At 39.0% G+C, this 22,835-nt stretch overlaps 1 protein-coding gene across 1 annotated transcript in view; it reads right to left on the bottom strand.

Moving 5' to 3' along the window:
• Window positions 1-775: 775 nt before the first annotated feature.
• The window catches only part of olfm3a (olfactomedin 3a), a 50,874-nt gene continuing 28,814 nt past the window's right edge, over window positions 776-22,835 (bottom strand). Inside the window, exons 3-6 of the mRNA XM_026947944.3 lie at window positions 19,941-20,096; window positions 17,890-18,109; window positions 10,056-10,162; window positions 776-8,300 (exon numbers count right to left, since the gene is read on the bottom strand). Of these exons, the coding sequence (XP_026803745.1) occupies window positions 7,623-8,300; window positions 10,056-10,162; window positions 17,890-18,109; window positions 19,941-20,096 (1,161 nt within the window). The 3' untranslated portion in view covers window positions 776-7,622. The remainder of the gene's footprint in view (window positions 8,301-10,055; window positions 10,163-17,889; window positions 18,110-19,940; window positions 20,097-22,835) is intronic.

Raw genomic sequence — 22,835 nt, 5'->3', positions numbered from 1 at the left:
TGCGATTGATTTTGACTTAGACAGCATTTAAAGTTCGATCTGTGCCTCAAGCTGGCATATCGGCATAATCCCCACCTTATCAAGTTTTCTAAAGTTAACTGACACTTTAGAAAATAAGTCACGCAAATGCTGTCTGACATTTTTCCTCAGTGGGCCATATTCAGAGTGGAGTTAAATGCACAGTGAGGATTTCATACGGAAATTCAGACCTCAGACATAAGTACAGACTTAAACGCTATTCAGAAGTTATGTGAGAGTCACACATGGAGTGGAAAATTATTAGCAACACTTCAAGTTTCTCTGTAAGTGTAGCAGATGAGCATTCAGACAGCTTATCTTTCAGACAGTTTTTTATAGGAGAGTGCAGTAAATTAACACAAACACTGGCATTACTGTATTCATTTGACGAAATAGTGAGTTAAAAGCATGAATCACACATTATGATTTCCTGACCCTGATTTAGTATCTCATGGCTTCATTAAGTTTGTGCATGAGTAACTTTCAGAGCAAAAAAGTTAAAATTAAAAGATAAAAAAATTAAAAAGTAAAATAACAGGATGTGCTGGATCAAGTGCTATTCTATGTGCTGCTGAATAATAAGTGTAGAAGCCATTTTGTTAAATTAAGCCAGTGAATAGTGTGATAATTACAACTAGGACTATTCATGCATAATATACCAGCAATATACGAGACTCCTATTAGATTTATTTCAACACTCACCATCTTCCCGTTCATATATGATCATATCAGTCTTTTAAAATGCTATTATTTCTATCTTTGATCATTAAATGTGGTGGTTTAGACGCTACTGAAAAAGCCATCTTCTGAAACACAGAACATTGCCTTAAGCATATGCACAACCTGACTCTGAATAGGAGGAACATTCCCCATGCAAATACTGCACTGATGTACCTTTTGAACTTACATCTGACTCTAAATATGGCCTCTGACTCTGAATCTAATGATTTTTAGACTATACACTATAGACGTGACGTGTCAGACATTGTTTTGCACTGAACAGAATTGACAGATCACCACATGACCTCTTATTTTCGGTATTAACTCCTCAATACACACACTCTGAATATGGCCCATAGTGTCTGGTGTGACGCAGTTAATCTGATCCTGATCCTGCTGCTTAACACTTTTATTCCTCCAGCTCTGCCCTAAACACACTGCATGATTGTTTTTTGCACCTGTTTCTTCTTATGTGTTTTATTCGTTCTCATTAAGCCATGTTTTTTTTTTTTTGTTGTTGTTGTTTTTTTTTATATATCCCAGCTCATGGTGACGTCTTGCTAGTGCTAATCTTCAACTCTAAGCCATGCTAATTTGTGTCTTTCAGATTCCTAGGTTCTTTTTTGTTGTTCCTCGTCCTTAGTGTCTGCTAGTGCTGTTTCTAGGTTTGTAGTGATGTATTTTGCAATTGTTTCAGATTGATGAACATGGATTTACGTTTGATTAGCCCAGGGGTTCTTGGACAAACAATCCCAAATGGACATTATGAATTTCTGCAACCCCAAGCCTTGACCACCCTACATTTTATTATCCCAGATTTATCATTTAGGACTACTGTAACATTTGAAAATGTTTATCATATGTTATATTCAGCAAACTAAAAACAAAAGAATGTCGTTACACTGACTGGCCAGGCTAGTGGGAAGTGTGAGCTGGCATTTCTTGACACAGCTTTTCAGAGTCAGGAGGTGTGTTTGAAAGGGAACGTCTCATTTCTGCCATCACATCCAGCTTCGAATGATACATGGATTAAAAGCAGGCAAGAGCACTGAATTCAGCATCGCACAGATACGGCTCATCATTTTCAGTGCACGCAAAGAAATATCTTGGTTCTCGGTGTTTGCATTGTAGCAAAACTGCCACACATGAGGCATTTTAGTTTCTCCACATTATTTACTGTCACACTTGTAAATTCATATTCAGTAAATGTTTGGGCACATTATCATGTTTGTTTTCTTGACTTCTGTTGTTCCTTCGTGTCAGAGTCACTCTATTTTGTTGAGGAACTAGCAGTGCAGCAGTCAGGATAATGAAAAGGATTAAAATAGCATGTACACTCCATTTAAATGTGGCTTGTTTACATACGACTCCCAGGAACATTTTAAATAGTAGCACATGAAATTCCTCCTTGTGGTTAGAGCTATATCTGTAATATAAATTTGTAAATAAAGAAATAAAACCAAATAGAAGATTGTGAGCTTCTCTCACGACCCTGTTTGTAAATTGAGCAACTCCACATGGCATCATGAGCCCTAGATTAGTAACCCCTGGATAAGCCTTTCTCCATGTGATTCATCCTTTTTTATGAAGCAGATACATGAATCAACAGCCAATAAAGAGACTTCCTGTCTTGCATGTGCAGAGTGTTTATTTAAAATCACAAGGCAGTCAAGCAGACGAGGACAAATCGAAAATTGTGACTGAAACCAGGCGATCTTCAAACAGACGATCTTCACAACTTGTACAGATGATGGCTCAAAGAACATGAACATTAACAGAGCTCAAACTCTTGGAATCAGGAATTCGAAATGTTACAGGGACAAGATAAAAAAGCAAAAGATTTTCATTATATGTTATTAAAAATGCGAATAAAATCACTCTACATTGTTCCAGAGTGAGAATGTTATTTTAAAAACTGGTAAATAATGCTATTTTTCCATTCCAGTGTGATTTCAGGAAAGTATAGCCTAAACCTAAACATTTTCCCAGTAGACCTAAATTCCTGTCCAGGACTCATCACTTCCTGTCTGGCTACAGGAAGATCTTATGTTAGATAGCCACTATAGCCAGAGTTTTGAAGATGGAACGTCTGTGTAGAAAGGTTTTTTTCTACAATTCAGCAAGCAACATATGACTTGTTAAAGTAGAAGGATGAAAATGTATATAAAAAAAGGTAAATACACATTTCTTTTTGGTTTTATTTGTACCCTCAGCTTTCTAGAATATCATGTGTAAATAACATTACTAACTATTTTTTTTTATTTCGTTTTTTTTATTTTGGGGTGTGAAGCTCTGGAGCAGGAATGTAAAAATATCAAATAATGTAATTTGGGTTATTTCAGAGAGTTGTGAATGCTGTGTGTTTAGTAATCAGGGGAGTGTGAATAGAGACAGAGGTCATATGAGTGGTCAAGTGGCTGAGAATTCGGGAATATTGAGATTATAGTTGTATACCATGCTGGTAATGGTTCTCTGAGGATTCTGGAAGTTTGTGATTTGACACTTAGTCTTTACTTCTACTTATTACGCAGATACTCTTTAGACATGAACAGAGGTGCCAACACTTACAGTTTAGCCGTAGCATTTATGATTTTTACCCACTGCTACGGTGGTATCAGAGACACCGGGAAACCATACATTCACCCAGTGGAAAAGTGATTCACACAAAGGAAAAGGATTTGTGAAATAAAAGCTGTATGGCAACTTTATCCAAATTCACCAGCCTCAGCCAATAGATACCTAGTGGGCGGGGCTGTGTTCTTTGTTGCTTGGAGAAAAAAAAATGGAGGAGCTGCTTATTATTAAGTAGCATCACCTCGTACTATTACATTACTATTTTTTACTGTTTCTTGGCATACAAAAATAAACAAAAACAAAACAAACAATAATAAATAATAAAAGGTGCACATTTCCATTTAATAGTAGACTTTTCATATTTTATTTAGTTTTTCAAGTCAATATTAAATGAGAAAATATCTCAAAATATCTAAATATTTAAAATAGCTAAATATATACTATATGGCCAAAAGTATGTGTACCCCGACCATCACACTTATATGTGCTTGTTGAACAGATTTATTACCTCTTTCCTGTTATAATGAGCTCCACTCTTCTGGGAAGGCTTTCCACTAGATGTTGGAGCGTGGCTGTGGGGATTTGTGTTCATTCAGCTACAAGAGCATTAGTGAGATCAGGCGCTGATGTTGGTGAGGAGGCCTGGGGTTCAGTCGGTGTTCCAGTTCATCCCAAAGGTGTTCAGTGGGGTTGAGGTCAGGGCTCTGTGCAGGACACTCGAGTTCTTCCATTCCAACCTTCACACACCATGTCTTCATGGAGCTCGCTTTGTGCACAGGGACGTTGTCATGCTGGAACAGGTTTGAGCCTCTTAGTTCCAGTGAAGAGAAACTGTTATACTACAGAATACAAAGACATTCTATACAATTGTGTGCTTCCAACTTTGTGGTAACAGTTTGAGGAAGGCTCACAAATGGATGTGATGGTCAGGGGTGCACATACTTTTGGCCATATAGTGTATATCAGATCTGCTAGATATCTATAATATTTAAATATGCTAACTTTGAGTTATATAAAACCTTTTTACACTCAGCTGGTTGTTTATAAATTCAAACATTTGAGTTTACTATGTGTTATTGTTTATGCTGGTAGCATGTACGCGACCCATGCGCTGACGTACGCTAGGTTTCATTGTAAATTTCTGGTTTGTGATAAAAATCAGCTTGTTAACAATATTGGCACATGTTCTTGTATATTTGTTAATTTTTCTGTAAGTCAAATTTGCACAATCAATATTTTGGTGTGAAAATATTGATTGTGACCTCCTGTTGTCTTGCAGTATGAAAATAACTATAATGCACATTCTCAGAGCAACATACATACAATGGCAAATATCAATACTCAGAGGGAAAGAAATGGTGGAAGGCTCATGGCTTCTTTCCACTTTTTCCTTCACTGTGGGGTTTTACTGCTGTCTGTGGAATTGAAAATGAGAGCCAGGAGTGCCGTTTGATTTGTTCTCTGCTTCCACTATTTCCCACTAACTGCTTCGGATGCAGCTGTCACGTCACTGCAGGAAAGAGAAAATTCGCAGATCCATCTGCAAAAGTAGCAGTTAGGAAACCAATCAGGACAGCTATGCGTCAATTTTCATACGTCTGAAAATATAGCTTCGTATTACAGAGTGAACTCGTGACCTTGCGTGATTGCTTGATTAGATTCATGAGCTGGTTCTTCACTTGCCTTGAGATGGAAAAGGGAAACTGGTGTGGGTGTGGTCATGAAACAATCGACTGTAATTGGTGGACAAAATGCAGAAAAAAAAACTATTTTAACCAAATATAAAACAGATAACAAATGCGGGAAAAAAATCACCGAAGGTAATAAGGCCTTGTGTAAGTGTGTGTGAAGTGAAGGTGATTAGTATGTGATAGCACAGGTGTGGTGGAGTCATAAACGAACTCCCAGAGGTGCTGCCATTTTCTCCCACTGAACTGCTGGGCAGCATTTAAATTCCCTTTGTGCTGGCAGACAGAGGATCTTGACACCGACATGAGAGGAAGAAATTGCAGCTAAGGGACTCCAATCATTGCTGCTCCTCTGCCTTTCATGTTGATTGAAATTGCAGAAGAGCCGCACTCAAAGTCATCAAAGGAAACGCGTGACAATTTCTGATTTCAGAGAGCCGGCCTGTCACAAGACTCAGCACAAAAAAATAGTCCTTATTTTATAACCTTCATCGTTTCCACTTTATCCATCACACACTCTTCTTTATGCCCCTGACCACTTGATGTATACTAAAATATGTAAAGTATAACCAGCTGAATTGGGCATTAGTGTATTTCATATACACAATTAATTCAGAGAGACATGAAAAAGGTTACAATCGTTCACATTTGGTTCATATTTAGAAGAAGGTCGTGATGCTTTATACAAATGAACACCTAATCAGTTTCTTGCCAAATAGCACTGACTTGGTTATTAAAACTTATTCCACAAGACAATTGTTTTCTTTTTAACACTAGGACAATAATAAATTACAATGAAAAAAAAGGTCAGCATTCATGCAGAAAAAAAAAGCGTTCTGAAATCTAACAACTGCACGAAACTAAATGGCGCGAGGTAAGGCAAGGTCATCAGCATAGAGAACTGAAAGAATTCAACAACATTCATCCTATTCATTCTGTTTGCCATTCATCCCTTCGTTCGTTCGTTCGTTCATTCATTCTGGCCATTCTTGTCCATGTGTTCACTAGAACATTACTTCTTTTTGTTACTACATTTGTCTCTTTTTGTTTGCTCTTCGTCAAATAAAAAAGCCAATGACATCCATTTATCATTCTATTTATCACTCCTTATCCACCACATTCCTCCTGCTTGATTTTCTCTTCTTCACATTTGATGATAATGTGGTTTAAGATCAATTGGTGGCTCTAAAAGAAAAATAAAATCATATTGTAACCGCTGAGCTCCTCCTCTTTGCCTTCACCGATTGTGTCTTTACAAGTGTCTTCGGTTTGGAGAGTGGTGGTTATTGTTCCTGGTGAGCAAGAAAATCATGCCGCAGTGGCCTGACCCCTCCCTGTATTTAGAAATTGTGTGTATGAATCATCCACAGTTTTCATGATGTGGTAGAGTGTGACTCTGAAGACGGCATGCTCTGTTGCTCTAAATCAGGGGTATTCAGCTTTTTATGTTTAACCATTATCAATTAGTTCTTAGAAATTTCACTAATTAGACCAGAGTGGGTAAATAAAATTAAAAATCTGTGAAAATGCTCTCATTTCTGAGCTAATGTCCCTCACCCTGTAGCTAGTCTCTGGTCAAATGAGCTGCCTTCAGCTAAATCATTTGCATAAATGCATATGATTGGCCACAACTAGTTATTTTATTTTTTTAGAAACCTGGAGTCTATGGCCTATTTTTTTATTTATTTATATTTATTTCAGTTCTGCTGTGTCTGCATCTGGACCATGGTCTGTTGGTTGATGACTCCTGATCTAGCTGAACAAGAAAATAAGTTTTAATCAGTCTTCAGTTTTATTGATGTGCTGGAGTATAACTTTGAAGATGACTTGGTTGCCCTTGCTTTTGATGAATGAAAAAATCATATTTTAGACAACAAGCTACTCCTCCATCTTGTTACAAATGGTCTTTATGAGTTGTCCTCATGTGGATTTTTGCAAGTTCTCTCTTTTTCCTTCTCTGGTTCTCCGGTTTCCTCCCAACTCCCAAATCTTGTCAGTAGGTGGATTGGCTATGCTAATTTGTCCTTGGGTATGAATGTGTGTGCATGGTGCCCTGCTATGGGTGTATTCCTGCCTCACACCCAGTGTTTCTGAATGGGTTCTGGAGCAGCCATGACCATGACTGGAATAGAGTGGTTACTGAAGATTAAGAAGTGTCATAGCCACTGCACTCTTCAAGAATCATACACATTTTTGATGACATGGTAGGATGTGACATTGAAGACCCGGTGGCTATTGTTCCAGGTGAACTAGAAAATCCTGTGATACCCACTGGACTCTTCTTCCCTGTCTTTATAAATCCTTTTTATATGTTCTATATGTCCTTGGATTTTGATGAGCAAGTTTGAAAATGGTCTTGAGAAAATCATGTAATAGCTGCTGTCCTCTTTGTCCCTTGTGTCGATTTTGATAAAGTGCTAGCACAAGATGTTGAAGATGACCTGGTGGATCCTGTTCCAGGCAAACAAAAACATTGTGTCATAGCCCCAGAGCACCTCCACTCTATCTTTACCATTTGACTCTTTATGAATAACATGGTAGAACATGACATTGAAGATGGCCATTGTTCCAGGCAAACAGGAAAAAACTGGCACAGCCACCAACAGATTCTCTGTTGTGTTTTTATGAGTCGTCTTCAGTTTTGATGACATGGTACAGTGTGACATTGAAGATAACCTGGTGTCCATTGTTCCAGGCATAGAGTGCCCTTTCTCGAGCATTGTAGTCAAGCATGGAAATGTGGAAGTATGGATTGTGAAAGGGGATGTCCACATACTCATAGGTGGACGTCTTTGTGTCATAGGAGTAGTAGACCTTTGCCCCAGTAAGGTGTGAGTTGGTAACATAGAGAGTTCCACAGATCATGAAAGATTCGCCAGCATTGCGTTTTGAGTACTCTGTGTTCCAAGTGCTAAGAGGCTCCAATGTGTCAGGCTCCAAGCGAGAAATCACTACATTGCCTGCATTCTGGTTAGTGGCATAGACAGCCCACAGCCCCATCTCATCAGCCATTAGATCAATGTCTGAGAAGCCTCCCCAGGTGTACGGGTAGACATTGTGGAAGCCGGCATACTCGAGTGCCCGCTGAGCCAGCACACGGCCTGTCTCAAAGCTGTACCTGACCACAATGTTGCTTTGCTCCTTGTTGTAATATAGCGATCCATTATACACTACATGATTGGTCCCTGCCCACTTAAATGGAAGGTAGTATGTTCGAGACTCTTGACCTGAAACAAAATCTGCCATGGATTTGTATTCTCGCACCACCTTGCTGTTGGTGTATGTGTCCATGTACCAGACCTGCATGAAAAAACAAAAGAACAGATTTTTTAAATTAGGCCAGTGGTATTTTACACCTGGAAGTTGTTCCAGGTGTGAGTTCAGATATCTGCATTCAAAATAGCTCATGAGCAACACATTGTACCCTCAGTTACTCATTAAATTGGGTACATTTACTGTACCCAATTTTGAATTGGATTCTTTCCTTGGAAATGGGTTTATTATAGAACTTGATCCACAGCCAGAGAAGCAACCAAAAGACCAATGGTAACTTTGAAGGAGCTGGATAGGTCCACAGCTCAGATGGGCAAAGCTGTTCACAGTACAACCACAGCCCAAACATTCCACAATGCTGGGATTTATGGAAGAGTGTCGAACCTTATGAAATCCTGTTTGGAGTTTGCCAAAAGACATGGTGGAGACTCAGCAAACATGTGGGAAATGGTTCTCTAGTTTGATGAGAAAAAATTTTACTTTTTGAGATCGACACAAAATGCTGCAGTTGGTAGAAACCCAACACTGCTCAAAAAGCTGAAAACACCATCTACACTGTGAAGCATGTTGGTAGTAGCATAATGATAAGAGTTACCCTTGGTTCCTGATTAATCTACTCTTTACCCAGACACTTTTGGTGGATGGTCTCCTCTAGGCATGGTTTACTAATGGGTTTAATGTCACTCCATGGGATGTTCAAAGTATGGGAAATTTCTTTTTATAACCAAACCCTGATTGATATTTTTCCAGAACTGTGTCCCAGACTTGTTTTGATAGTTCTTTTGTTTTCATGATGCTGTTTGTTTAGGTACGATCTCTGAACCCCTCCAAGAACGGGTGTAGACCCAGGAGACCACACTGTATTTAACTAAGATTTCATATATGGGTTTCTACACCTGCTCCCCCTTGCTGCTGTTGGGCATGTCCAGTACAGGGAATGTGGTGCAAGGTGATAAGTTAAAATCCAGGAAAGCCACCTAACTGCTTTCTGAATCAAATCAAATGGTTTTTTTTTGTTTCCTCCATTTTCTCCCCAATTTGATCTTGCTAATTCCCAGCCCCTAGCTTACTCTCCCCTATCACATGACATCTACCAACCAGGGAGGGTGGCGCAAACACATGCTTCCTCTGAGACATACGACACCAACATCTGCATCTATTTTGAACTGCTGCATATCTAAATCAACATTCTTTTCATCACTACATACTACATACAGTACTACATACAAATCCCAAACAGTAGCAGGCAATCTACCAGGCACAGGACAATTTTTTTTATTATTATTTTTCATTTACATGGCAGTTTGTTGAGAGAGAGAAAAACAGTCTACATTGACAAACTGATGAGCACTCATTAGCCAAATGTCTCTAATTTCATGGGAAAAAGTGCATCACTCCTGCTCAAAGAACAACACAGCGACAATGCTCTAATGACAGCGATGAGCCCAGAATGACCTCAGAAAGCCCAGGCTTGCATCAGGAAGGTAGTGTAATGAAGGCATCATTGAGCTTTTCAAATTACATGAATTAATTCACTAGAACAGCTGAACACTTTAATCATAATGCATTATTGATCTGTTGATGCTGACATTTAGCTCTATAAACAGATAGCTCTATTGTATTGTATTGAAAGATAGCCATCTACACAGGAAGTGAGTGTTTATCTACCACAGGACCACAATTACCACATGATACAAGGGTACGTTTTATTGATTCCCCCAATTATCTCAGATCCCACTGCTCTAAACCATTAGGGACACAAAAGAAAGAAGAGTGACTCACTCTGTTGTTTCTTGGAGATGCCATTGGGTCGGTCATCCATGCACCGAACCGGGTGCCTGACGTTTTTATGGTCACGGGTCCTGTGATTTTCATTAATTTGCCGCACGCTGTGAAAGAATGGAATACACCGATAAGACTAGATTCCTCCTAACTAGATTCCTGAAGCCAATTTCATGGCAGCGCTGATAATGTGTATTGCTGTGTTCTGCATATTAAAACAGAAATATGAAACCGCTTTAACACATTCAAACCCCTAGACCAGGGCATGATAAGCACGGCTATCAATAATGCATTCAAACATTTGTTGGATGTGCTTTAAGCAGTTTCTTGATGCTGGACACATTTTTAGCAAATGTTATATATATTTATTAAGGTTATTTGGTGGAATGACTATTAATATATTTCTGAGTTTTATGATTGCTAGTCTAATGGAAGAACAGTGATCCATGATTGCAGTGTCACTTGTCACACTGATATTACATTTACAAAGGTAAATTAAAGGCAATTTACAACAACCTATGTGTATGTTTCAGACGAATAAGTTCTGAAAATAGCTTGTCCCAGCCCATTATAACTACACTTTATGTTAAAATGTAATTAAAAATTTTTTGCATTAAAGTTTGAATCCATTTAACATCACATCCTTGAAACATCCTTTTCTACTAGTTATCCTTTATAGGTTATGAAAAACATACTATATGGCCAAAAGTATATGGGCATCTGAACTTCCCCAAAACCCAAACTTCCCAAAAAAATTGGAAAGACACAATTGTCTAGAATATCTTTGTATGCTGTAGCATTAGAATTTCTTTTCACTGCCCCGTGCACAAAACAAGCTCCGTGAAGGCATAGTGTGTTAAGGTTGGAGTGGAAGAACTCAAGTGTCCTGCACAGAGCCTTTGTGATGAACTGGAACAGTAACTTCATGCCAGGTCTTCTTACCGGACATCAGTGCCCAACCTCTTGTGCTCTTGTGGCTGAATGGGCAAATCCCCACAGACATGGTCCAAAATCTAATGAAAAGCCTTCCCAGAAGAGTGGAGGCTGTTGTAGCAGCAAAGAGGGAACAACTCTATATTAATGTCCATGGTTTTAGAATGGGATGTTCAATGGTCAGGTATAGTCCACATACTTTTGGCCATATACTGCATAGTTTATTTCATTCACTCAACCTTGTTACCTCAACACATTCATCCCCATGAATTATTTGGAATATTCCATGTCACATGTTCAACAGAAATAATCGCATCACACAAATTTCCTAAAGATCACAGGAAGAAGAAAAGTAAGTTCTCTCATTCTTTTTTCTTTATTTTCAATGATATTGTGATATTGACTGATGAGGTAACTTTGAAAGTACAACCCTGTTACACAAATTATAGACTGAAATTAAAAGTAATAATTCAATAATAATAATAATAATAATAATAATAATAATAATAATAATAATATACAAGCTCTTTCATGTACCCAAGGACACTGTACAGTTACATAATAGTAAGTGAAACTTAAAAATTTTAATTTAAATTAAAACAGTCAATAATAATGGTAAACAAAAGAATATAAAACAGAAAAATGCAAATATAAATATATCTAATGGCTGATGCATATATAACCTATAATATAAAAAATTAAGGGCACAATAAAATTGAGTGCACGGATCATTGGGTGTGAGCACATGGAAGGCAGAAAAGACAAGTTTTTAGGTGAGTTTTAAAAAATGCTGAAAGTAAGTGCAAGCACAAAGATGGAGAGTGAGAGAATTCCACAGATTAGGGGCAGCGACACTCCTACGGTGTGGAGGCGAGTGGATGGGACAGCAAGCAGGTGAGTGTCGGAGGATCTAAGCATGTGTGCAGTTGTGTATGGGAGTAGGAGGCTAGATATGTAGGTGGAACTGAGACCATGCAGAGAGTTAAGGACCAGAACAACTATCTTGTATATGGAAGGCAGCAGGGAGCCAGTGTAACTTTTGGAGTATGGGTGTGATATGTTCCCATGATCTTGTGTGGGTGATAACCCTAGCAACTGAGTGTTGCACATTGAAGCTTGTTAAGACCCTACACTAGTAGTCCATAAAGAACAGCAATGCAGTATTCAAGCCTGGAGATAACAAAAACATGGTTAAGTGTCTGCTGAATAGAGGAAAGGGACAGACAAAGCCTGGCAATGTTCCTAAGGTGAAAGAATGCTGTCTAGGTGTTTTAAAAGTGTCACTGATATGAGAGTGTGGAGTCCAGTGTGACACCATGGCTTTGAAAGTGTGCTGAGGTGTATGTAATAAAACCTGGGATAAATAATGAGTAGTGCTTCAATTAGTATGACCTCAGATTTGTTACCATTAGAAAGCTGGTGAAGGCAGTGTGTGTGTGAGGGGTCGATATGTATGTAAATCTGATTATCATCAGCATGGCAGTGAAACTGCAGGCTGTACCACCTGCTGATATTGCTGAGGGGGAGCATACAGTCCCCTCTCTGTTTTTGCTATACACTGAAGACAACTTAGAACGTGGCACCTTTGGTGGCAGACCACCCAATTTTTAGGTGAGCAAAAGTATAGGAACAGATAGTTTTAAAGTAAATAACACTTAATATTTGGTTGCATATGCCTTGCTTGCAATAACTGCATCAAGCCAACAACACACTGACATCATCAACTACTGCATTCAATAAATGTTAGTGAACCCATTCTAAGCAAGCCCAAGCCATGACATTACCTCCAAAATACTTGGCCCAATGAGCTCGTATGTTTTGAATCATCAGCAGATCCTTTTCTTTCTTTGGCCTTGTTAATCCTGGTTCCAGAACTTCTGATTCACACTGCTGACGAGTGGTTTGCATCTTATAGTTTGGCTTCTATATTTCTGCTCTCGAAGTCTTCTCCAAACGGTGGATTGCGTTACCTTCATCCCTGCCCCATGGAGATTGTTGGTGATATCACTGACTGTTTTGGGTTTTCTTCACAGCTTTTTCTGTCATCAACTGCTGTTGTTTTCCTTGTCCGATCTGTTCTATGTCTGGTTGTTAATACACCAGTGGTTTATTCCAAATTGTTGTATTGGCTATGCCCATTGCTCTGTTTGATGTTCCTTCTTTTCTCAGCTTCACAATAGCTTGCTTTTCTTTCATAGACAGCTCTCTGGTCTGCATGTTGGTTTATCCTTTTTAACAACAAATGCAGTCCTCACAAGTGAAACTCAGGGCTCAAACCACGAGTAGACATTCAGAGCTATTAATTCTTTAAACTGTCAATCTAACAGGGTACACCTGGGCAACAAGAAACACCCATCATATTCCAGTATTTTTGATCACTTGAAAATGGGTGGGTTCAAACAGAAGGTGCCATGTTCTAAGTTGTTTAACACATCTCAATATAAATATCAGAAAATGAAAGCTATTGTCTTATATTCATCTTTTTGTCTCAAACCCAAATGTCTTCAGCGTATTGAAAGAGAATTGGTCTTGCTGTTCCAATATTTTCAGAGGGGACTGTATATATGATGAATAAGAATAGGCCAAGAACTTGAGGAACACCATGGCAGAGGTGAGACAAATCCTACACTTAAGATTTAATACAAATTGTTGTCTGTCAGAGAGATATGATCTAAACCAGGAAAGGACAGTACCAGTAAGGCCAACCATTTTTTTTAAGTCTGTACAAAGGTATGCTATGGCATACTCAGTCAAAAGCAGCAGTGAAGTCCAAAAGAACAAGTATATTCAGCAACCCCCAGTCCAATGCAACCAGCAGGTCATTTGTAACCTTCACTGTGGCAATTTCAGTACTGTGGCTCTGCTTAAACCCAGACTATAATACCTCAAACAGGTTTTTGGAGGCTAAGTGATCTTGAAAGTGAGCTGCTACACTATGCTCCAGTATGTTTCCAACAAAAGACAGCTTAGAACTTGATTTTTTGTTCCTGAGCTCCTCAGGGGCAGATCCAGGCTTTTTAGGAACTGGTGTAAGTGCAAGTTGGTGGGAACAGAGATAGAACTAAACATAGCATTGACAGCTTTGGTTATTAGTAGGTATAATGAAGGCAGACATGTTTTAACCAAGTGAGTAGGCATCGGGTCATCTTGGCATGTGGTAGCTTTAGGTGCCTTAATCAGCTTAGCAATGTAACTCTCCTCAACAAGTGTAAAACACTCACGCGCTCACTCAGGTTTGTCAACAGTGGAGTGGCTGGGTGACTTATGTCCCAGGGTGCCCTCATGACTGTGTTAGCTTCTAGCTCTCCCTTTTAGTTATGCTGTCATAGCTAGTCCTGCCGGAGTCCCTGCTTGCACTCTGCACACAAAGTACATCGTCCTTAACCATTAGAGGACAAAAGCTTACCTAACAATCTCTCCCTCTCTAACCATCTCTCTCTCCCCCTCACTCTCTGTCGAGCTACACATGCTACTTCTGAGATGCCAGTGATCCTGACCCCTTCTGCTCCTCCTTGCTGCCTGACCCATCCTGATGCCCCTTCTGCTCCTCCTTGCTGCCTGACCCATCCTGATGCCCCTTCTGCTCCTCCTCGCTGCTTGACCCATCCTGATGCCCTACTTCTGGTTGGAGTTCTCATCGGTTGAGTTCACTCACTGCTGCTGGGGGTGGCCCCATATGGACGGTCTGAAGAACCATTTGGTTTGCTTGGGATAGTCCCACCTGGGGGCTGTGGAGATGGCTTGGGGATCACATATTGGGAGCTGTACTGTAATGGCCTGGGACTGCGATTGCTGGAGTGGCTTTGGGGCTGCGGTTGCCACGAACACCTTCGTACTCAGGACTCCATCAGTGGACAGTGGACTTCTTGCAAAAACTGTGATTAATTTATTGGTTGCACAATTGCACTATTTCTCCATATAGTACACAATAATAGAAGGGATTTATTTATAATCGCACTATCCGTTGCACCCAGATGAGGATGGGTTCCCTTTTGAGCCTGGTTCCTCTCAAGGTTTCTTCCTCATATCATCTCAGGGAGTTTTTCCTTGCCACTGTCGCCTCTGGCTTGCTCATTAGGGATAAATTCACATATTTACAATATATTTTTTGTGAATCCATTTATTTCTGTAAAGCTGCTTTGTGACAATGTCCATTGTTAAAAGTGCTATACAAATAAAATTGAATTGAATTAAAATCATAGAATTGCCTTGTGACAGGGAAGGGGGTGAGACAGGCTCATTTGCAGGGATGGAAGATTGCTGGAACTGGAAATAAATGTTCTGTCTATGTTCTGTCTTCCTGCTGAAGTGTTCTAGTTGGCAACCTGCTGCTTTCATACAGCAGAGCTCAGGAGTGAATCAGGAAGAAGGATGAGTGAAGGTCATAGCACGTGTTGTGAGGGGAGCTAGTTGATTTAGGGTAGTGGAGACAATATGGTTATAGTGGATGTCCAGAGCATCTGCGGATGGAGTGGGAAACAGAGAAATAAGAAAGTGCTCGAGCATGTTATTAAGGGCTGAAGGGCACATTTCTAAAGTGATATTGTGGTGTTTTAGGTGTTTGCTTGATAGAGATGGAATAGGCAGGTCAAAAAGCACAGCCTTGTAATGGGAGATGGCAAAATCCATGTGACTCAGGTTAAGAGGTGTGATACCGAATGAACACACAATATCCAAAGTGTGACCTTTAGTGTGAGTGGGGAAATTTACTGAGTAAAATCAAAAGACTGCAGGACATTCAGGAAATCATCATTATTATTATTAATCAAATCAGATGATCTTTTTGGTGGGCAGTAAAGTAAAACAATCAGCAATGGTTTAGGCCCAGTGACATTCAAAGCAAGACACCCAAATGATGTTACATGGATATCAGTACAAATTTGACCTTATAACATAATAATAAGAGCAAGACAGAACAGCAAGCCCAACACCATGACCAGTAATGTGTGGTTTATCCAGATACCGATATTGTGGGGATGTGGCTTGGTTTAATGCAATACAGTTGTTAGGCTGTTGCCAAGTTTCAGTCAGACATATAAAATCAATATTGTGGTCCAAGATTACATCAGAGATAAACATCACCTTATTGGTCAGTGACCAGATGATTAACAAGTCAAACTTGGTGTTTGCAGAGTTAGGTGAGTACAGAATATATTGATGCAACCACTCAGGGTCTGCTTTAGGCACTTTTCTTAATAATCTAAAATCCATGCCACACTGTAGACACAAACACTGACGATTCAGTTTCCAAAAGCAGGGAATGCTTCCTGTTTTTGATGTGTGGGTGCTGTGTTTGTAGCGAGAGCCACATTTTAAATGGGCATTTTGAAATGTCCATTTACAAACTCAACTAGTTTGATACCCCATTAGCCAACTACCTGGAAGACACCGTGATCAGCATTCAGAAAGGGAAGTAGAACCTAAGTAGAACCCACTTACTAAGTCAGAACAATGGCACGAGGCAGCACAGGCTCAGCTTATGCCAGTAAGTAGTTAGCATAGCATATATGGTGAAAACTATTCGATTTATACATCCAAGCACTGATGTATAAATCCTTGTAAAATCATTGTGAGTAAAATCCTTATGTGATCTTGTGGTTCAGGGCTGGAGGTTTAGATTAAACTCCAACATCAAAGTATAATTCAATTTTGTAGAATGAAGAAAGCATCCACGTAGATGATCAGAGATCCAAATGGATTAATGGGAGTTAAAAAAGAAATGCTAAGACAAATACTAACAATAATAAAATAAGAGAATGATACAACCAACAAAATAACTGAAAAAAAATGGACGAGCAGTACCTGTAAGACATGCCAGCATTCACTCAACCGGGAGTGATCTGAACAAAATAATTGTGGGTAAATTCTTAGAATGTCTTTAATGTCCTCATGACATTAGCATGTATGCTAGTTAATCACATTTTGAGTATTCTTGTAAAAGCTCAACCTTGTTACTTTCAACCTTGTAACTCATTTAAGAGGAAAATGCCGCAAATTAACCTTATAAAAATAAGACTGTTCATTTTTTTAGGTGTTAAAAGAGCTAAATGGCATCACAATCATGGAATCACTCAAATCATGACTCGCACCATTATAAGACAAATACATCAATATGCTGAAACTAAAATCTCTGAAAATCTGAAAGCTAAAATATGACTAGTCAACCCTGTCCAGGGTGTCCCCTGCCTTGTGCCCCAAGTTCCCTGGGATAGGCCCCAAGCTCCCCGCAACCCTGTGTAGGATAAGCGGTATGGAAAATGGATGAACGGATGGACTAGATGTCAAGGCTTCAGTGACCTCTGACCAACTTTACTGAAGAGAGACTGCATTACAATCAGCCTGGAATAGGGTAATAGTTCCTATATTTACTGAGAGGTGTGAAGCATTAGCAGTAGTTGTAGGTGTGTGTTAGTCATTCTGGTAATGATATTTGGCAGTGCAATGTTTATTGGTGATATAAACAGAAGGGAAATGATAATGATGTGTAATGACAGTTATAAGAGAAATGACAGTAATACCAACAACGATGGGAATAGCGTTAATGTTTAGCGGTCCTTTCGCTCACATGAGTGATTGCACCATTGATAATGAGGTTGATTGTGTTTATAGTAATGCCTGTTGTTGCGCATCCAGACCACACCCTCAAATAAATGAAGAATGATTGTGGAACTATATAAAAGGGGAGTTCTGGGCTTCATCCCACTGCACCTCTTTCAGCAGTTAGTCGAACGGCATTGTGGGTAATGTAGGAAACTGTTAAACAAAGTAAAACAGACCAACATGCTAATGAAAGAAATTTAAACTAAACCACCCAGGGTGGATTTTTGCTTTACCTGTGTGTATAAATGACGGTGATCGTGGTAATTACTATATTAAGTTTACATGTAGTGACATGACTTACTAAGTTTGCTCATGCAGCTGCGCAGACGGGTCTCGAGGCTCATCACTCGGTGGTAAAGCTCGTCATAATCATACGCCCCCAGCTCATCCTGGATCCCCGTCAGCACTGCCGATAGGTTCCTGATCTCCTCTTTGAACTGCGAGATGAGCTTAGTGTCTGTTTTGTATTGCTCCAGCACGGGGATCAGGGGCTGAAGCTCATCCATTCGATCCTTCAGCTCCTACACACACACAGATCTGTATAACCATCTTCTTAGGTATTTCCATTAACTTGAGAACAACTGCTAAATGCATTCACCAAACCCGAACCCTTACATAAGTACCAAAAAGGAAATGCTTTGTCTTTTTTTAACACAAGCTGCACTTTGTTTAAACCCCCAAAGCCAAATGTCCATAAAAATTAAAATTGTTGCCTATTTCCAATATCATTGTGTCATTAGATTTCCACACACATGCACATGACAAACAGCTGAGTTAGAATCTGTTTCCTGGACACATCTCTGATACACACTTATTTGATTACTAAAGTTGTTCCGCAAGATTCAATTCTGGGCCCGCTTTTGTTCACAATTTATAGTGATGATACTGTTACTTCTGTAACAGACTACAATGTAAATATTTTGATCATGGTGAAAATGTAACACAGACAACAAACAAATGAATGTGTGAATTAACAATTGTGTGGTTATATTATGCATTACGGGCACTGTTCTGTGTGTTTACTGTGTTACATGTCATATGTACCGTGCATGTATTTAATAAATCACTGCAACTGATCCCGTTCATTCTGAAAGAAAAACACCCTTTCTCACTCTGTGCTGCTAGCCAATAGCGATTTCTTTACAGAACTAAAAATAGTTTTCTTGTGTACAGCAGGAAGGCGATTGTGAAGACATCTGTCCTCTGAGATCTTATTATGGCGTCGTGCTCCATAGGAATGCTTTCATTACCATGCTGAAGTCTCTGGATTCAGTTTATCACTCCCAGCTCAGATTTATCACCACAGACAGCCACAATACGCATCAGTGCATGCTGGATGCTCAAGTCAGGTGCACCGCTCTAGCGGCCTAAATGAGTTTCTGTTTATTTACGAGGATCTTATAGGTTTATATCTGTGTTGACCTTGAAGAGTGGAGTTTACCAAACTCACTGTGATGACTGGATCGTTCTTCTGGTCTCATCAGAGACGTCACACACACGTCACACACACACACTTCACTTTACTTTTGTTTGTGTAAAGCTGCTTTGAGACAATGACCTTTGTAAAAAAGCGCTATACAAATAAAAATGAATTGAATTGAATTGAATAAGATCTGCTAAAGCTCAGCTCACTTTAGTCTATTTAAATGCATCATTTCAAATCAGTTCTAATATCCATTGAAAATTATTATTATTATTATTATTATTATTATTATTATTTTTATTAAATAATATCCATATTTCAGTTTGTAACTGTTTTATCATGTTATTGTTTTTATTTTATTTCCTCTATTATTTAGTCTATTGGTCCATTTCAGTCTATAATCATAGGCATTATCATAAATCATTTTTAATTATTGTTTTTTTTGTAATAGTTTTTATTCAATTTATTTTTTTATAAGGTTATTATTTATATTCTAGATTTGTTTTCTATAATTTCTCTTTTCTTATACTTGGCTGTGTTGAAAATGAGGTTTAATAAAGTTTGTAACTGAATTGAGCTTGTATTGTACAAGAACTAGTCATCAGGCTCACATAGATATGAGTCCAACTCAAAGCAAAATTGACCCTTTTGGCTTGTTTTCATTCACTTGAATCAGTTTCCGCAGTCGAGTTGATTCGCTAGAGTTCACTTGAAAGTGGACCAAGGCCACCTCACACAGATGCTCTTGCTCCGGAGTGTGATTGCTCTGTTCTCACCTGCCTAAAGAACCACACCGATGGGGAGAACACACCTGGGTTTGTAGCCATTTCCATCTTCCACTCTGATTACACAGGTGTGTTATTTCATGCCACTGTAAACATTTATATGAAGAGACTGACTAATTTATGAAGGCACTTGATAAAGTTTACCTTGAAATTTCTGGCCATGATGGTCTTGCGGTCTTCCTCGATCTGTCTGAACTTTGTCCTGAGCCCCTTCATCTGGTTCTCCATCTTCATGACGTATTGGAAGTCCCGCTGAGTGCGCAGGTTCAGCACTTCAATCGACTGCGACATGTTCTGGACCTGCACCATCCATCACTGCATGTTAGCACGTAGCACTACTTATCAATTCCCATCAGTCCTTTGGCACGCTATTTCTTTCTCTAAGGCACTAATTCATCAGGGAAAGCTGAATCAGGCGTGTCAGAGCCCCGAAAATACCACAATGCAATAGAGAGTACTGCTCTGCTGTTACAGTTTAATATTCTCCAACACATTCAGTTTGTCACACATTTATCCTGCAGTGGTCAATATACAAAAACAGTGGACTGTGGGTAAAAATGACCAGGATGGGGGCTTGGGATAAAGTGGATGTGGCTTGAACCATTGGTAGTTAAGATGTTGGTTTCGACTAGGTATAAAATTAATATTTAGTCATTTAAAATTAGCAATAGTAATATCTTACTATGTTAGCCTAGCTAGGAACCTGGATTCTGAAAATCCTTTTTATTATTTTTATCTTCAAAGGTCATTTCACAATGGAAAAAGTTAACCTTAGCCAGGGAAGACACTAAAAATCAAGTTAAGTCGCATGTTGCAATGGTGTGATGAAGCAGATTTACTTAAATAAATATTAAATAAGCATCTCCTTACAGAAAACTTCACCACATCATTAGAAATTTAGATTCCAAAAATTTCATTTCAATTTAAAATCCATTTGTTTTAGATTATGTGGCACGTCCAAAGCACTAGTCCCTGTGAATAAGCTGTAACTGGTGAAACAATGACGTATAAGAACGAGCGCATTGATATAAACCTGTGATTCTTGATTTATTGACTAATACATATCAGTAGAATATTTCAGTTTTAGATAAGAGCTGAAATGAAAACAATTATAGATAGTGTTACATGCCAGCAAGGCACGGATTGTTTTTTTTTCTTCTTCCTCTTCGTTTTCTCTCTCCTCATCTCCCTGATTTGCTCATAGGTGGCGCCTCGGTCAGTGATTGAACCTCTGACTCGTGGTACTCCACCACTTGGTGTTGTGATTTCCCCGAAGGAAGCGGAGCTCTGAGTATAAAGGCTCCACCGATAGCAGATAGTCATTGTTCTCTGTGTAGCCTTGCCTTATTACTAGCGAAAATATTGAGTGTTTCGCTAGTCTGTTTTGTTTTCCCCTCCAGCGCACTGTGTGGACAGGTAGTACTGGCACACCTTTACATATCATGATAGGAATACTGTTTTGTTTAGAGACACTAGGTGAGCGGCATGTGTCACCCCATGTACTGTTCTTTTCCCCTACTACATTTGTATTGAATCCCTAGATACATACTGTAATATCTACCTGTGCAAGTGTACAGTAAAATAATTATTTTTTTCCCCCTAAACTGATTTTGTCTGTGTCCCTCCTTTCCCATCAAGTGTCACCTCTCTTCCTCATGTTACTGCCTCAATATCTCTAGACATAAAAAGAGTCACGTAACAATAGTGTACTCAGACTGTAATCAGTTTGATTTTGGATCAGATGAAATTACTGGCAAAACCAAGTTTTGGTGTAACTAAGGTTAGTGACGTGGAGGTTATGCAGGAATTCATGACCCTATTTCAAAAAGCAGAACATTCAGAAAAAGAAAAAAGCGAACCACTAGAACAAGATCTATGTTCTTTCTATAAAACGAAATTAATCAGGCACAATAACCAGCGTATATCTATATACACTGTACAGTAACCAACCTGTAAATTTGATTTATAATCGTGGACAATTGTCTTCATGTTGAACATCTTTGTTATCATGCTGATATTTTTGAGAAATTGCTCAGCTTAAGGCAGTTGAGCCAGCACTTCTTTTCCAGACTGTCTAGCAGTAATGAATGTTTAAAATCTGGAGTGATGTATAGCCTTTGGTCATCTTGAGTGTTTCCTCCTTATCTTACAGCAGGCCTCGCCTCTCAGGTGGCGGAATAGAGACTCCATAAGTCTATCAGAAGCAAGGGCCCATTCAGAGGCAATAAAGAATAGGGAAATGTTAATAAATATCAGTGCTAATATTAGCATATTGTGTAGATCCGCTGAATTAAGAACATGCTATTAATCATTAATGTAGCTATTAAGTATTCTGCTTAGAATCTGAAACTGTAGAACAAACTCCACTGATCAGGCAGCATGGCCTGTATACCCGTCAGTCCATCAGCGGAGAAGGGGGCGTGGCCTCTGCGCCTGCCAGTCCCAGTGAAGGAGTTACACAAATAATGCATTGTGTTCTTATTAATGATAACACATAAACAGAGGACCGGTAGCAGTAATATCAGCAGTAATATCAGCAACACACCAACATCATGAATCGCCAAGCTGGGAGGAAGAAGACCCAAAATTGCTCTTTCACCTGGAATGTATAGCAATAAAACATGGATGGAATCCTACTAAACTCACTGAAATGTGACTATAAGTTTATGCAATTCAAAACATATTTGTGTAATGACAGAAATGCTTCTTATTAAATATCAGGCTACTTATTTATTTGTTAATATTTGGCATGTTAATGTTTGCCTCACCAAAACTTTAGCCAGCTAGCATTATACCTAGTAAATGTAAAGTTTAATATACATGTAAATTTAGTAAAGTTGAGTGTAAATGTTTTTATAGGCCAAACCGAACTAAACATTTGTGTCACTTACAAAAGTTTTGGTAAAAATGATGCGCATATGTTAATCAAAACCAATCATCTATAAAACCAAATATACCAAACACGTTAAGGGCGTAGCTGATTTACTTTTAGCCATGTCCACAAAACTAAACCAAACAAGTCTACAGTGAAAGAGAACC

The sequence above is a fragment of the Pangasianodon hypophthalmus genome, chromosome 1 (assembly GCF_027358585.1).
Source record: "Pangasianodon hypophthalmus isolate fPanHyp1 chromosome 1, fPanHyp1.pri, whole genome shotgun sequence".
Lineage (NCBI taxonomy): Eukaryota > Metazoa > Chordata > Actinopteri > Siluriformes > Pangasiidae > Pangasianodon > Pangasianodon hypophthalmus.
The sequence above is the reverse complement of the archived record's forward strand: the minus strand, read 5'-3'. Positions and strand labels throughout refer to the sequence as shown.